The sequence below is a fragment of the Lonchura striata genome, chromosome 16, assembly GCF_046129695.1.
Source record: "Lonchura striata isolate bLonStr1 chromosome 16, bLonStr1.mat, whole genome shotgun sequence".
NCBI lineage: Eukaryota > Metazoa > Chordata > Aves > Passeriformes > Estrildidae > Lonchura > Lonchura striata.
Genome location: NC_134618.1, coordinates 5,545,667 through 5,562,740, shown reverse-complemented (window position 1 = coordinate 5,562,740; position 17,074 = coordinate 5,545,667). Strand labels below are relative to the sequence as shown.

General features: G+C 38.5%; 1 protein-coding gene across 39 annotated transcripts in view; it reads right to left on the bottom strand.

The window, feature by feature from the left end:
- The window catches only part of RBFOX1 (RNA binding fox-1 homolog 1), a 1,167,105-nt gene that overhangs the window by 360,005 nt on the left and 790,026 nt on the right, over positions 1 to 17,074 (bottom strand). For 33 of the 39 annotated variants that reach the window (XM_077786836.1, XM_031506137.2, XM_031506136.2 and 30 more), the window contains one exon: positions 11,855 to 11,896. The exons of the other annotated variants lie outside the window; for them this stretch is intronic. In XM_077786836.1, the coding sequence (XP_077642962.1) occupies positions 11,855 to 11,896 (42 nt within the window). The remainder of the gene's footprint in view (positions 1 to 11,854; positions 11,897 to 17,074) is intronic. 39 annotated transcript variants of the gene reach the window in all.

Here is a 17,074-nt window from a genome sequence, read left to right as displayed (position 1 = left end):
CAGGAGGGAATTCTCCAGTAGCATCACAAGGGGTGGTTGTTCCTCCCTTTACTGTTCCACTTCCCACCAGAGGCAAATCACCAACACAACATCCTGCAGCAGCCTGGGTTAGTGCCCAGCTGGGAAGCACTGCCCATGACAGAAGGTTGGTGGCACTGGGACTGAGCCTGAAGGAGCACCAGCAAGGGGCAAACACCTGCTGCTCCTGTTTTCAGGAGAGCACAGGGGCAGCTCCTGTGGGCACAGGGCTGGGCACAGCCTGGCCAGCCCTTCTCTCTGGGACTGCATCAGGCTCAGCTGGGCTCCCCCACAGCGGAAATTGCAAAATGCTGATCAAAGGCATCACAGCACCTACTGCTTTTCACTGAGCAAGACCTTGCTAAACCACAGCATCTTTACAAGTAAACAGTATTAAAGCGTTTCAAAAGAGGCTTTGATTTTTTCCTCTTTTTTTTTTAACATGAAATTTCAAGTGCCAATATGACAAACAAGCAAATCCCATTCAGAACTGGATACCCTGACTCTGTGTTGTTACTGTCTCCTAAGAACACGTTGCATTCAGAGCAAAGGGCTCACAAGCTGGGCTTGTTTTCCATCCTGACCTGCACTTCAAACAGGGAATTCTCCAGGAGCACGGCTCCTTAATGCAATTCTATACAGGCAGGGAGACTCTGGGCTGCAGGATCAGGTGGCACCAAGCCCATCTGGCCTCTCAGAGGTGATATTTGGTGTTCTCCTCTGAGCCCTGAACGTGGATGCTCTCTGCACACACACAATTCAGCTTTAATTCAGTTCACTCACTGAATTAAATCTGAATTAAACCCTTCTGTGGCTGTGGAAATGCAAACACTGAGGTCAAGGAGCACCAACACCTAATTAAATGTACATTAAAGATCTCTTTTCTTGACATACACCTTTTAAAACTATTCTTATGTTCCCAATTCCAAACCAGCTCCAAGAATTTTACATCCTTGGCCAAGGAAAGGCACTCCCAGTGCCTCCAGCAGGAGCCTAAGCAGGGAGGAGGGTGAGTGCTCCATATTTCAAGTGCATCAATACCATGCTTCAGTGCCAGCAGCACAGCAAAATAAAGAGCACAAACATTTGGGTGGGGTTTAGTTCAGAAAAACACACAGGAACATCAATCTGCTTTTGTTATTTACTGTACTAACATCAAAAATCTTTGTTTCAACTGAATTTCCTCTATATTATATTGCCACACTGATGGTTGTATGATTAGAGATGCACACTTACTGACCTTTTTTCTCTTTTTAATAACTTCAGTGTTTGCCAGCACTTTCAAAATAAAGTTTGGATGATTCTGAATATGACATGGAAATACATTTTCATTAATAAATTTGAAAAAAAAAAAAATTCTTTTCCTTTCAACTATTTTTAAATAAAAACCAATGTTTTTCACATAATTATATATTTGGTATCATGTAAGCCAGAGAGTTCTCTAAAAAATGTATAGGTCTGAAATTTAAATGTAAACCTAACGTCATTATGCATTATTTTGGAGTCTCTAATATATTGTCAAAGGAATTAGTGGAAAAAAAAAAACCTTTTAAAATTTTTGGCTCAGAATTATAATTTTAACATACTGAATAGAATATGGGAGACTAATTGCTTGCAGCCATTAGATCTGGTTTTCAAACCAGAAAGAACTGCATGGCCATGCTAGCACACCATGCTTGCTCTGTTTTGAGGTCAACATGTGAAAAAAAACCCCAAAATTTGCATACAAATGAGTCAAGAAAAGTTTTGCTGTATTTTCAACACTGATAAATATTCAAATTATTTTACTGTCTCTCAGTGTAAAATAGATTCTCTGGATACATGATCATCATAACTGAAAGAAACCCCCAAAATCCCACCATGGACTCCACATTTCCAGCTGAGCACCACTGGGAAGGTGCCCAGCACCCAAGACCTGCACATTTCAAGGGCTTATGAAAAATTTGGTTGTTAAGTGAATTCACATTTTTTTCCCTATATTTACAGCTATTTACAGCTGCTTGTTTGTTTGGTTTTTTTTTTAATCTGTGTTTAAAGGTGGAAGAGAATAGTAAATAATTACAATAAGTGACCTTTAATGTATTTTGGACTATTATCATCCAGGTAAAGTTAAAAAAAAAAATCCTAATTTCAAATTAAATGATAGCTACAATTAGATTTTAAATATCTGCATTAGTGGAAGCAGGAGTGTAAATGAGGTATGAGATATCCTGGAGTTGGGAGCCTAATAATTGAGCCAAGACTCCAAAAAATAAACTACATTTTCAAAGATCACCCTGCCAGGTTTTTCCTTGGGCACTGTGGCAATATCACACGAAGATTCCCGAGAGATGTCATTCCAAAAAATGGGAAATGCCAGTTCGAGTGTCCAGAAAGAAAGAACAAGAGGAGAGTTAAATTATCAAAAGGCTGAATTTGTTTTTTTCCAGTGCCTACAGGTTTTAGATGCAAATGTATGAGCACAAAAGTATGTGCCTGGAATTGTCAGTAAGCAGAATGTTTACAATGCCTTTATGGGAAGTAGCAAAGAGATGATTGGTTATCTGTATCACATAAAGGCCCTCACCATCATTTGATCATGAAAAATTGTGGGAATAAAACAGGAGATTAATGCAATCTACCTTAAAATTCCCAGGCTGTGTATTAAGTAAAAAAAAGGTAGAGCACATATCAAAGATGTATCTGAACCATAAAGTATTTGGGGCAAAGGCAGTATCTTACTCCTTGCTTGTAAAGTGCCTGTAATTTATGGTGCTATATAAATGATTTTTAACAATGATGAAAACAGTTGTAGAAGGCAGTAGTTCAGAAGGGGAAAAAAAAGAAAAAAAGGAGAAATGAGCTGATAGCATATGAAGCAATCTACTGCACGTAGGGAAAACCAACCAAAGGTAATAAAACTATTCATTATGTGCTCTTTGGAGGGCAGCTGCTCTCAAGTACCAAAGTGACCTTGAGATGAACACCACTTCTTTTACTTTCAGTGTTGTACTCAAATAGATCTCAAGAATCCAAAGGCAGAGATAACTACTGCATGAAAAAGAAATGCTGGAAATGGAACCTGTGAGCACTGAGTGCAACTGCATTTTTGCCCATTAGCTGTGAATAACAGCCTACGTGGCATTTGATTACATACTTGGGATACATCTGTGGCCACTCCTTCACAAGAAGGGCTCAAATTTCTGGTGTTAGTGGAGCACAGAAAGTGCCTGTGATCTGATGCACTTTGGTTTTATATCTCCCTCTCCCTGTCGAAGCCACGCTGTCTTTAAAGAAAACAGAGGTGATCAAATCTTCAAAATACACAACAGCACACAGATGTGGAGGAGAAAACATTCCTGAAACAAGGTCAGCTTCTCCCAGGGGTGAGAACCAACAAAGATGCTAAAAATCAGCAGAGCATTTTTGCCTTTCTCGATTTCCTGGCTCATAATGGATCCTCCAGATGCCATGCTACAAATATGGAAATACCAGCTCGGGATTTCTTCCATTTCTCAATCAGTTTGTGCCCCAGTGCCTGCTGACATTGGTGATTGTCTCAGGCAAGGAAGGGGCAGGAGCCTGCACCTGGCTCAGCCTCAGGAGGTTCACCTGGCCCCACCTCTCCAGCCTGTCCAGGCCCACACAGGGAAAAGTGTGGCTCTCTGGATAATACACTTCTCCTAAACTTTTTTTTTTTTTTTTTTTTTTTTTTTTTTTTTTTTTTGCTGCAAGCTTTTATGAAAAGAAGAAAAATTAGTTGACTAAAGGTGTTTTTAAAATTCTGTACTTGTCTTCCAACAGCAAATGTAGCTCCTTCTTGAGCCCAAAACCTCAAGATGGCACAAAACTACTGTCAGCTTGATTAAAAAAACAATTTTGTTTGTTTGTTTTGTTTGTTTGGTGTAGGTTCTTTTTATTTCTCTATCCTGCTTCCTAAAGACTACACGGAGTATTTTTGGGATTTTGTACCAAGAAAGTCACTCCTGTTGAACACAAAGCCTTGGCTTTCAGGACAAGTTGGGATTTTGCTGCAGAAGAGAACACAGCACACTTACAGTTCACTTATTCTTACTACTAAAAATGTTGAGACTTATAACAAATACAGACTACTAAGAACAAATACAGACTTCTAAAATCCTGGCCTACCCAAAACTAAGATTTCTTTATCCACTCTTTATCCAACAGTGTGGTGTATGTGCATGTCAACCACAAGTCAGTAGGACTGGATCTGTAACTGTATTTATATATATGCATAATACAAATACATATTACTATGTATATATTTCCATATTAATATGGATTCATGCATTTCTGGGGTTTTTTAAGGTGAATTTATTTTTCCTTGCAATTTTGGCACTTTGAAAAAAATTGGCAGCTACTTAAAAAAGCATAAGGAAATGTTTTAGTAAAGTAGTACATCTGACCAGTTTAAACAAATAAAGTTTAGAAAGTTTTTACAGATCAGAAAAAGACCATTAACATCAATACAAGGACATGACAGCTATATTGAAATCAATATTCCTTCATTCTCTCTATTTGAAAGAACAGTGGTTCAAGAACTTAATGTGGCTCAGTGAATATTTGTCCCTATAATACCACATTATTTGGATTGTTCAGGTAAGTTTGTTTGGGGTTTTTTTTTTTCAGTTCTTACCATATTTTCCATGTCTTTCTTGTTTCCTTTAAAAATCTTGTTGCTAAGTCTGTTCTTTTATATATGAATAAATGAGAATAGAAATCCACCACGCAGAAGGACCAAAGAGGATGTCAAAAACACAGCCCAACTCCTGTAGCTGGAAAGCCTTTCCTGGGTTTTCACATTTTTTTATCCAAGTGCAAAAGAGAAGTAAATACTTCAAGCCAACAGCACTACCCATGCAAAATCACACAACCCCCACCCAAGCCAGAAAGGCCTCATGGAAACACCCAGGGGAAAAAAACCACAGCAGCCCAAAACTTGCAAAAAACTCAAATCAACAAAGCAAAAAAAAAAACAAAACAAAAAAAAAAAAAAAACAAAAACAAAAAAAACCCCACAAAACCAACCAAACAAACAAAAAAAACCCCAAACCACAAACTCTCCAAACTGCACTGTAAACTAGATAGAATTTCCTGCTTGAATTAGGTGTGACACTAAAGAGACTATGATCTTTGCTAGTCAAATTGCCTCAGCAACAGCAGAGGTTGAAATAATAAGTCAGGATAGTATAAACACTGCTAAAGCTGTGCACTCAAAGGTCTGGTTTCCAGATGATCAAAGAGAAACCACAAAAGCTGTGTGAAAAAAGAGCTTGCTCTCAACAAACACAAACTAAGCAAGGAAACCTTTCTTCTTTTCTAGGACAGCATCCCTTCTCACAGCGAGTGCTCTGCAGCAGGAGCTGTGTGCAGTCACTGCAGAAAGTCTGAACCAAAAGTTGCTGCTCCGAGTGCAGCAGCTGCTCCCAAATCCAGACTGGATCCAGGACTGGGCATTGCTCATGTTTGTGCACCAGGAGCAACAGAGCACTGGCGTATTGAATTTATCTTGCGTACTGTCTCAGCAGCCCTTAAACTGTCCAATATATTACCTCTTGTCCTTTCACAAATTTACCACTTCCTGAACCTTCATTACCCCTGGTGAACTATTCCCAGTCCCTGATTTCTGTGTACAGACATGAGTTTAAACACACATCAAGGAGCTGCTGAATTCCATACAGAGTCACCCTAACCAGACAGGTACTTCGTGCCAGCATTGCTTCAGCCTCACCAAAAATTCCTGTAGTCCTTCAGTTCCGGCAATTACGAAGCACCACACAGAGAAAATCCTTGACTGTGCAAAAATCAAAGTTGAATTCAAAAGAAAGTGGCACTTGAACAGCAGAAAAGCCTCTGCCTGCTGTTCTCAGAGAGAAATGCCAAAACAACATCAGGACAAGAATGGAAACTTTTCTGAATAGCATTCCATCAAGAGCAGAGTCAGGACATTACCTAAAGGCCTCTTAATTATTCCTGAAAGAATTCAAAGAAGCCTGAAGTGAGTGGCACCACTATTGAACAAAGTGCAGCAAACACTTCATTCTCTTGATGCAAGGGCCCTATTAGCAGTTAGCATTGGAAGAGAACACAATCCTTGTGGTGAGAGGCTGTGGCACTTGAAACATGAACCTCAATAGCTTTCATTACCTTGCTATTGTTTTTAGTTGCAAAAATATTAAGCAACAAATTGGAGGCCAGCATTATGAGTTAATATACTTGGGGAGGCTCCTAAAATTTAGCAGAACTGCCAAGCAAGACTGCAATTGAAATTTACATTTTTCTAGTTGCCTTTTTTTTTTTTGGCACACATTTATTTTAAGCTAAGTTAAAAATTTAAATGAAATCACATCCCTACAATTAACCTTTCTCCCCAGTCTTTTTTAGATCTTATTTCTAAGATTTTTTTTTTTTTTTTTCCTGAGCTGGGATGTGTATTACTTTTTATGGAACCTCTGGAAATAGAGCTGGAGTGAGAATACTCCAACTTCATTGCATGTAAATGTCTAATACAAATCAGGAAGCAAAAATACATCTCCTTATTGATCTCACCTACCTGTATCTCCACCTACACCTACACGGAGGATGAACACAGCTCACTGCAAGAATAACTACAGGAACTAAAGCAGGATCACTCTAAGCACTTGTCTGGCACATCAAATGCAGCGCATGTGAACTCCTAAGGAAAGGATGAGTAATAAACACACTGGGTTGACCCAACTTTAGGAGTTATCTCCCCTTTGAACCCCTTTTCCTTTGAGGAACATGTAACACTTTGTAGTTCCAGATTACTCTTCCAGGCCAAACACACACACACATTCTGCTGTTTGCAAAAAAAACCTTGGTCATGCAGACCAAGGTTTTTCAGAGGAAAGGCAAAAAGGGACATTTTTGTTAGTGGTCAGAACCAGCTGTCCTGTTTTGCAGAAATGCTGTGAATTACACTTTGCTCTCTGGTAATCAGACATCACTGACTCACAAAACAAGCTCATACCCATTTCTTTGCCTCCTGTCCAGTGTGGGAAGAGGTGGATGGAGAGCAGAGGTTCTTGGCCAACCACCACGTATGTAATGCCCTGCTATCACCCTGAGTAATTTCAGCAAACCCTCAAGATACTATCTATTTAACAAACCACTTCCACTCTTATTTTCTTCTCTCCAGTTATTTGTTTGTTTTTGTTCAGCTCAAACCAATTAAAAAATTAGTGTCTATCACTGAATCACAATGTAACTCCTTAGTGCATCACAGGAACACTGGACACAAAGATGTCATTGGACTATTCTTAATCACTGGAGAAAGCTAATGCCACAACAATGAGCTTCAAAAAGTTTATTTTAAAATTTTCCAGGAGCCCTCATTAATACAGCTGACTACATTAAAAACCTGATAAATTAAAGCACTGAATAAAAACACAAATAAAGCTAAATACTGCAGGATCAGTATTGGTTAAAAATCATGCTGGTCATCAGTGCATTTGCTTTTGTTTTCTGTCTAACAGATGTAGCTTTGATACATTTTTGTTGCATGTTGCACTCTCTCTCATTTACCATATTAAAGACAAGACAAATATAACAATACTGAATGCAAAACTTCTGTCTCCTTGAAAATTAGAACACTATAAAAACATAAACGCTGATATTAAATACAAGGTGACAGTAAGAGCCTGCCCTGCCCGTATTTCAGACCAGAGAGGGAACTCTGGCTGCATAAAATGCATCTTGATAATAAGCACATGTGAAAGAAGCTGTTAATTAGAGCAACAACTGGGTCACTTAAAATTACACATCAAGGAAGCTAATCACACCATTTACCATTAGACCTCATTGGTATTCACAGGAACATTTATAAAACCTCCCAACATCAGAGTTTAAAATTGCTCTCTGCCCACCTTGGAGAGCTCATCTGGTGTTGCTGCATCAGGACCAAAAGCCTTCTCTTCTACAGCAAAACCCATGGAGTTAATTTTAAGCAGTCATACTAAATTAATCACACAAAATAATAAATGATGATTGAAGGTTGGGTAAAGCTCTGGAAGCTTTAAGTTAGCCTGTACATTTAAGTCATGTCCTTAGGCTGTGATAAAAATGGACCACCCCAGGTTCAAGTCAGACCAGCAAGGAAGGTCCAGTGGGCACAGCAGACACTTCTGAGCTCTCACTGCCCTTATTTATAGCTTTATGTACTCCAAATAATCTCTCCTTGGGCCTCATATCCCAATTTTCTTCACAGCCTTAAATAACCTGGACCACGCATGTTTCCAAGTCTGTTTTCAGACTGAAATCTAAGCAGAAAAGCGCTTTTAAACGATTTTGAGCAAGCTGTGAGTTCTGTCTTTACAGGGCATTTCTAACGCATCAGAATGCCAACCACACACAGCCACTCGTGAGCAGCAAGGGGCAACAGGAGAGAGTCAGAGAGGAGGAGAGGCTGTCACTGCCCAAAAAGAGATTTATAAACCAGTGCTGGATAACACAAAACACAATGAGGGAGTAAAGAGCATCATTATTTTCATTAAAGGAAATCCTGATGAAGCACAGTGAGTGCATGGAGGTAGGGAGAGCAATACCGATGAGTCAATTTGCCTTTAAAACCACACTTTTTTCTTTTAGTATGACTTGATTTAAGTGACACCAGATCAGAAAGCAAAAGGACATTAGGAAACATGAAAATAATTATTGTTCAAGGCAGCATATTGTAATGAAAATCACTGCCAAGAGAAAGTAAAACTTGAAAAATGGCATTGATGCTTTATTTTTTTTTAAATCAAATGGAAATGAACCCAAGTTAGGTTATGTTATTTTTCCAAATGGAATAAAAAAACACCAACATCTATCTTGATAAAATTCCCATCATTTTGATATAATTTCCCATTTAAATCATTCAGGTAAAGACATTAATGTTTACCTGGGGACTGTACCAGGTTGGCAGGGCAAATAAGTTACACTCTTGTGGTTGTTGTGAAGTTCAAATATTGAGTAGAAAAAGGTCAAAATACAAATTAATTATAATTATATCTTTAATTATTAGGACTAACATTCATTATAAATATAACATATAATGGCCAGAGGCTCTAATATGAATGAGTTTAATTCCTCTAAATGTTTTATTCCAGAACAGTGACATGCTGCTTTGCATTTAGAATTTACAAGACACTGAAACAGATAAGAGGTGAGAAATGTTTGAGGAAATTATTTTAGTCAGACTTGGATATTTCTTTCTATAGTCACACAATTGATGCCTTAAGTTTCAGCTTTCACATTTTCCAGATTCTGTACTGCCTTAGTGTGTGACTCTGAACTCCATATGAAGGGTCAGAAAATTCTCCTCACAGCTCAGTCACACAAAACAATCCTTGTGCAGCCCCAGAACCAAGGACACCGCTGCAGCTTCGGGCCCAAAAAATCCAAATAAAGGGGAATAGAGGAGAGCAGACTGGGAGGATGGGATTTCATCACTTGGAGCTGGAATTGGACAATGAACCCCAATATGGAAATGGACCAAAACTCATAAAAGTGTGAAAATTCCTGACCCAGGATCCATCTTGGGCAGTGCCACAGCCAGGCTTTTGTACTGCCCAAGGTGTATCCTGTGCAGGGCTTTTAATAAATCCCAACTTTATTCCTGTAACACTGCCCAGCCTCTGTTCTAGGTAGCCTCTCAAGGCATCATCATGACTAATTATTTATTTACACTATTATGCTTTTAACAAGCCTTTTTTTGAAACTTTTTTATTACTTTAGACTAAGGAATTACTAGAAAACCAAACAAGGAAAGTGGTAGACATTTTCATCTTAGACTTAGAAAGGAAGTGGGAGATATTCTATCTTTTTTTATTGTATTATTAGATGACCTAACAATAACCTGGTTTACTTAGTTTAACAACAGGATGTTGGCATCTTGTTGTTTTAATCCTGTTTCCTTGTTCTATTTCAATTCTTTCAACTGGGATGAAGCACCACTTTTTGTGAAAAGGCTGCCTCACATCCAAGTACTCATGGCAGGTCAAAAACCCCAAAAGAAAATCCTGCAGGCCTGCAAAACCTGATTCAGGCACTGAAACATTTATTTAACAGCACTGCTCAGTTTAGAAGCCAACCTAAAAGTGGGAGAATGGTCAAGTGACACCCTCATAGTGCTCAAAGTGCAACATGTCCACACAGTACATTTAAATTCCAGTGTGACCTTTACACAGCAGATAAGCTGTGAAAGCCATGGGGGATCGCTGGGGTAGGAGCAGAATTTACACCAGAAACTGTGTTTAGTGTAACAGGAACATCAGAGGAGTTGTGGAAGAAGATGTAGCTACTTTTAGAAGGTTACAGACATGGTTTTGTCTTTAGGTGTCACATTTTGCTATGACACAAAGGCATCCTAAGCACTGAGCTCATTGTCAGACATAAATGTGTAATACTAGAATAGAAAGACACATGAAAGCTTAACTGCACATCTTATCCACTGCTTTGAAAAAGCACACAAATTTACTTGAAGAAAGAGCTCGTTGCCTCGTCGCATTATACTTAAAAACAATATTTTCCTTCATTGAAGGGAGAAATAAAAACAATAAAAAGAAATGAAAACTTTCTTTGTTTCCAAGGCACTGCTAGCTCTTGGAAAGCTTGTCCTTCAGGTACTACTGCAATATTTTAGCTTTGACAGCTGCTCTGTTGAGACATGACTACTGATAAAACAAAGCTTTGTCACTCCAGCTCCAGTAAAATGCAATGCAGTCACATGGCAGCAAGAACAGGATTGAGGACAATATGTGATGCATTGTTCTTGCATAACTTGTTTACCAAAAATCCCATTACAAGTGTGGTGAGGACTAGCTGAAGCATCTAGATATGTTGATGGAGTTAACCTAAAGAATGGCTGGATGGACAAGAACACTGCACAATGTACTTTAAGACAAGTATATTCTTTATACTTGCAAGTCATGCAGGCAGTGCTGATGCTTAGTAAACAGCAAACAAACAAACAAATAAAACCCTGCTTTGTCTATTTCCAACAATATTTTTACTTGTATAGAAACTTACCCTTCCTTTCAGGCCTGCCTCTCCCTCTCTACTTGCATGTGAGATTTCAAATAAATACTCATCATGTGCTATCAATAAATGTAGGTCTTTTAAGCAACATTCAGATGACCAAAAATCTTTTGGTTGGTTGGGTTTTTGTGGTTTTGTTTTTATTATTTTAGTTAATGAAGTCTCTTATACTTTTCCAAACAAATACTAGAATCAATCAAGAAATATTGCAATGGAAAACATCTTCAGGGATCTGTAGCATTTGAAGGCAGCAGAGACTAAAAGCTGTTTAACACAGCCACTCTAATAGAGGAAAAGGGGAAAACTAGAGAGGTCAGCAGCCTGGGCTCAGGAACTCCATCTCCTTCCAGACTGTACACAACCACCAGACACTGAAATAACAGCTCCTCACAGCCCTGCCACTGGCTCCTCTCTGAAAATTCACAATAAAAAATCAGAGGATCACCTCTCCTTGCTGGAAACAATCTCAGGGTGGGGCAGGGCTGGGGAGCACAGGGACCTGGGCACTGCTGCAGCTGCCCTGGAGCACAGGAGGAGCTCACTGAGTGTCAGGGGTCCCATGAAGAGGCAAAGATTTTTATTCAAGATTTTTACTGCCAAATCACACCACATAACAGAAAAAAACCCCCTGTATCTATCTATCCACCTCCTTTATACTGAAAGATGTACAATATTTACCAACAAGCAACAAATGAACTAAATATGTTCCTCTTAAATTAAGTAATTAATCTGTCAATAGCACAGACTAAATTCTGCTTATGTTTTAAAGAAACATTTTGCATCTCATTGCACTTACCCTTAGTTGTTCTCTTTCACAACTCATCTGTTGTTTTGAACTCTATAAGGGAAGAAAAAAAATGCCAATATAACTTTGAAAGCATAACATTCTTGCCACAAAAAAGGTGTTAATCTATTTTACACATATAAATACTGGAAATGCAGTAATTTATCTAAAGACAATATTGTCCTGTGCATCCATACAGAATCATTATTGCAAAAAAATATTTCTTTTTCCAATTATATTTCAAATTCACAAAGGTCAAAATTATATTTACACCAGAACCCATAACAAAACTGAAGTAGAAAAGAATCTTGTTTAGATTTTAAACACCTGGCAGTCCAGTTTAGGAGGAAGCTTTCCTCCTTTTTGTGTCCTATCACAAGTCTGTTGTATGTGTGAATATCCCACTGCTTTGATATATGATAAACTCACAGCACAGCTCAGGAATAAAGATACAGAAGCTTCAAATAAGTGATAAAACACTTTCCTATGAAAACATCCAGCTCTAATCCAGTGTAAAAGTCAATCTGAAGATTATTTGATTCCACAACGATATTTTTTTCCCATACTGCTATTTGTGCTCTGAAACCCTGCTCAGTGTGAGAGCTGCTGGCTGAGCAGGACCTCGCTCCCCGTGACAGCAGACACGGGGCAGTGGCACCACCTGGGACATCCCAACCCTGCCAGAAGGAAAAGGCTCCTCCAGGAGAGCTCTGGAGCAGCCACAGCCCTGGAACACCATTCCCAGCCTGCTCCAGCTCCCTGCTGCCCAACTCAGCCATGCTCCACAGCCCCTGGCACCAAACCTTCAGAGCTTTGCTCAGGAGGGCACTCAGGTGTTGATTTGTCCATGTGGAGAGAGGGGTTTTGTGTCTGGTTGGGTTTTGTTTTGGTTGTCTTAAAAAATAATTTTAGAATCATTAGGGAGAATAATTAGCCTTGAAAGTGTCATCACTGTCAGTTCTGTCATTAGTGTAGTAGATGGCAAACAATCCATAAAACATGAAATTGGATGCAACTGAGGATATCTTCAAAGGTTTAGAATACACTTATCACTACTTTGTACTTAGAAACAATTAAAACACCAACCAATACCCATTTGTAAAAGATATTTTTGCTCTGTAGTGATAATGAAAATGGCAGCTTCTCAGTTGAAGTTAGGTTACTACAAACAAAATACAACTGCCTGGTTTTCATCACAGGAGTCCTAAAAAGTACATTACAGACTTAACCTTCTACTTGTATAGCAGAAGTTTTACAACAGAGACCCTGTGTGAAAATACAATCCTAACAGAAACAAATGCTCTTTGAAGTTCCCAGCAGGGAACAAAAAAGTAAAGGAATTCAGCACAGGTCTAATTACAATTCCCCTAAGGCGTCAAATTAAGTACAGCTGCATGACTGTCACTTGCAGACTAACAATTCCACTGTTCAAAGTTCATGGCTTTACACTGTTTATGAGTCACTGTAAGGTTATATTACTCCACATTGAAAGTGTGCTTGGATAAGTCTCAAGAGTTAATTGCAGATGTGAATTCCACATGAACCTCTTTACCTTGATTAAAAAGAAATAGAATGGAATATTTCAGTTGGAAGGGACCTACAGTGACCATCTAGTCAAAGTTAGAAGTGAGTTTGGTTTTGTTTTGTTCAGGGTCTTTTTTTATTATTTAGTTTTTCTGTGTTAAGAGATTTTAACCTCTGGTGGTGGGATGGAGGGAGGAGATTTGGAATGCAAGAAGGGTGAAATTTCTAAGATAACAAAAAAAAAGTGTATCAAATAATCAGAGTGGATCAAGGGTTATAGTTATTGACTATTTAAGCAGGTAGTTAATTTGTGTTTTAGTTAGGAGCTATTTGCTGCTGTAATTTGAAATATAAAATACCTAACATCTCAGACACCAGAAAAAATGGTATTTAGGATGGGAAAGAAGTGTTTACGAACAGTGGGAGAATACAACAGAGAGGCAAAAGAAAGTGAATAAGAAGATGATCACATCTTAACATCCAACTGCTCCTCTGTATCCGGAGCACAACAGAAGGAAAACATCAAGTTACTTTAAAACAAACATCTTTCATGTCAATGTGAGAACACTATTTTAAATTATTATTGGATTCAATCACCTGCATGATGCTAAGTTTACTCTGAAGGAAAAAAACAGCAGGGGCACAGGGCACATCAATTCCCTTGGTTCAAAGTTCAGCAAATGGTTGATTCCAAACTGTTCTTTAGCAACAACACCAAAATCCATTTCAGAGCTGGCTTCCCTCAGAGTGACCATCCACCTAGACAGCTCCCTCATCACCTTCTTCTGAGGAACTTCCCAGGAAAAAGGCAGCAAGGCTTAGTGAAAAGGCATTATTAGGATGAGATTAAAAGCAAAAAAAGAAAACAAATCAAATTTACCTTAATGAAAAAAAAAAAAAATCACAGTTTAAACACAGATGCCATCTGCCTGTCTGGTCCTCTATTTGTCAGCTCAAGTTTATTAAAATACATCTGGAAAGGCTCATTTGAACACGAGCAGTTCTCTGAGAAATTCACCAGTGCCAAATTTGCTCTCTCACTTTCTTTTTTGTTATCTGTGCCAGTTTAAGAGAAACATCCTGGCAGTACTGAGCACTTAAGGGAAAACATAAATAATGCATTTACAATATGTAAACCTGTACAGATAAATGAGAAAAACTGAAAGCCATAACATATTTAATTAATGATCAAGAGAGCCTAGAAGCAAACCTTGTGCACATCCTGCAATTTGAAATACATTGCTTCTCAATTCTAAATTTACTTTGTTATGCCTCTGGATTCAACCACATGCAATTAACTATTTATTTATTTTAGCATAAGATTGGTCAGTATGTTGATTGGCATTGTGTCAAGCTCTCACATACTATGAGTTTAGTGGAGAGTCATTCCCTTTAAAGGATTTTATTAAGGAAAGACTTTGAAAAAGTCAGGATCCTTTATAGGACTAAAACTTATAGGAGTTTTGAAGACATTTGTGCTGTCAGGCTGCATCATTTTAAACCAAAAAAGACCCTTTGGAAATACTGTGCAACCTGCTGATGTCAATCCCCAGTGAGTCCAGGACCAGAATGGAGAAATCTGTTTTATTTTCTTTAAGTAATAGCAACAGGTGGGAGACTGAATATTTGCTAAATATATTCATCAATTATCCACTCTTCATAGGGACACAGAGACCCTGGCCCTGAGGAAAACAGAACCATCTCTGCATGAATGGACAGATTGAAAGAACAGCATTACTGCAGGTGTTAAGGAACACCAACAGTCCACCTGGATGGGTTTTTTTTGCTGTCAAGTGTGTTAAGTGTCATTTTAAAGAAAAGGCTTAGGTGATTGGGAAAAGAGAACAATAGGAGGGTAATAAGGTTATTTACAGAAAGTGTCTGCTTAAATGTTAAATAGCATTTCTGTAGCAGTTCAACATTCCCAAGTATTGGTTTTACATTTTCAAATTCAACATGTTTTCAGGATTGAGGTTATTTAAAACAAAGCACAGTCTCAGTGGCTGAAAAATAATAGATCTAATGTCTTTTATCTTCTAGATATTTTACCATAACTAAACACATGTGGTAAATTAAAGGCCCTCTGATATTGCTGCCTTTCTTTCTACACCTCAAAAAGGACAGTGCAAATAGGATTACTAGAATTTAAACAATTTGCCTGTTTTGATCATTAGAGTCAGTACCCCCACAGGGACTGTGGAGCCTGAGAGGCAGGCTTGGCACTGAGGGTCACAGTGCCTTTACCAGGAGCCACCTCCCAGACTGCATCTGATTGAGAAATCATCTCTCTCCTCATTCATACAAGGATGAAGCAGCTGAAATCAAACCACAGATTGTCCTCTCACAGTTGTGTTTCACCAGGCACTCTGAGCCAGTCCATACCATTTCATACTGTCTGCAAAATCCATCTGCCAGTGCTTTCTCTCATTAGATATTCATCTGACTGGAAAAGTCTTCTGTCAACAATTAAATGCTGGGGTTTGTTCCTTGCCACCTTACACAAAAAGGTTGTGCTATGCAAGGACACACACCACGCACTGCTGTATTACATTTGGAAAAAGTCACTTCACTGCATCTTTTTATTACTTATTAGTGCTCATTATCTCATTGCCCCACAGAACTCAGAAGAAATAATACTCCAACTTATTTAATACTTGGAAAGATGGTGGGCTTGTACATAAATGTATAAATAATATTGTGTATTAATCTAAAACTGCCTCTCAGTACTACACTTGAAACCCCAAAACACAAGTGAGGAAACAACATCCATCCCAAGAGCTCACAATGCCACAAAGTAGAGCCCAAGGTGCTCAAACACAGAGACTCATTAAAATACCAGTACTCATTAAAAATACCAGTAATTGCATAAATATACAGGATGAAATGAACTGGAAATGGCGATTTCAGTCTTTGGTTGTCACTTACAGTGACATCTAGAAGCTGTCAAATATAATATCACTATTTCTTCCTCAAGGAGTAGCTAGTATTGTCCATTTCCACTACAAGATGCCTAAATTTTCATGGACATGTCTCCTGAAAGCCCCCAAATGTTGAGGACAGTCTAAGGAGGTGATAACGTGCTGAGAACCCACAGACTTTGTGTTCTATTGTGTTTATAACACAGAGGGGTACAGAATGTATATGTCTATGCATATGCAAATTCTTTCCAGAACAGAGAGCTTCGGGTTTCTCTTGGCTAGGTATGTGTGTTTGCATGCACAGAATTTTAATTTCCTGGGGTTTTATTACCACCATCAGTTATTGTGCTGCAGCAGAGGCTGGAGGGACTGATTTATTCTCCAATGCCCTTGGCTGGGTATTGTATATCGACTGGTTCTGCTGTCATAAATATATTTGGGTGAAGAACTGTCTCCAATTCCGTGGGTAATACTAAGCAGAGTTAAGGTTTCAAGTGTCACATACAAGTGGGTTTATTTCTACTGGAAGAAACAGGCAATTATTATGGCCCATTGAGCTCAGATTAAGCATTTCCATCAAAAAAAAAAAAAAAAAAAAAAAAAGGAAGGAAAAAGAAAAAGAGCCTAGTGCTACAATCCTTGTAAAGCTGTAAATGCAAATGGGGACCATCTCATCATCCATAAAAAATAATCTATAGTTTTATAGGCTTTTCTTGCTCTCCTTTTCATTTTGCCCTCAAATCAGCAACATATTCCAAAAAAGGATCATTTTATTGAGATAAGAAAAATA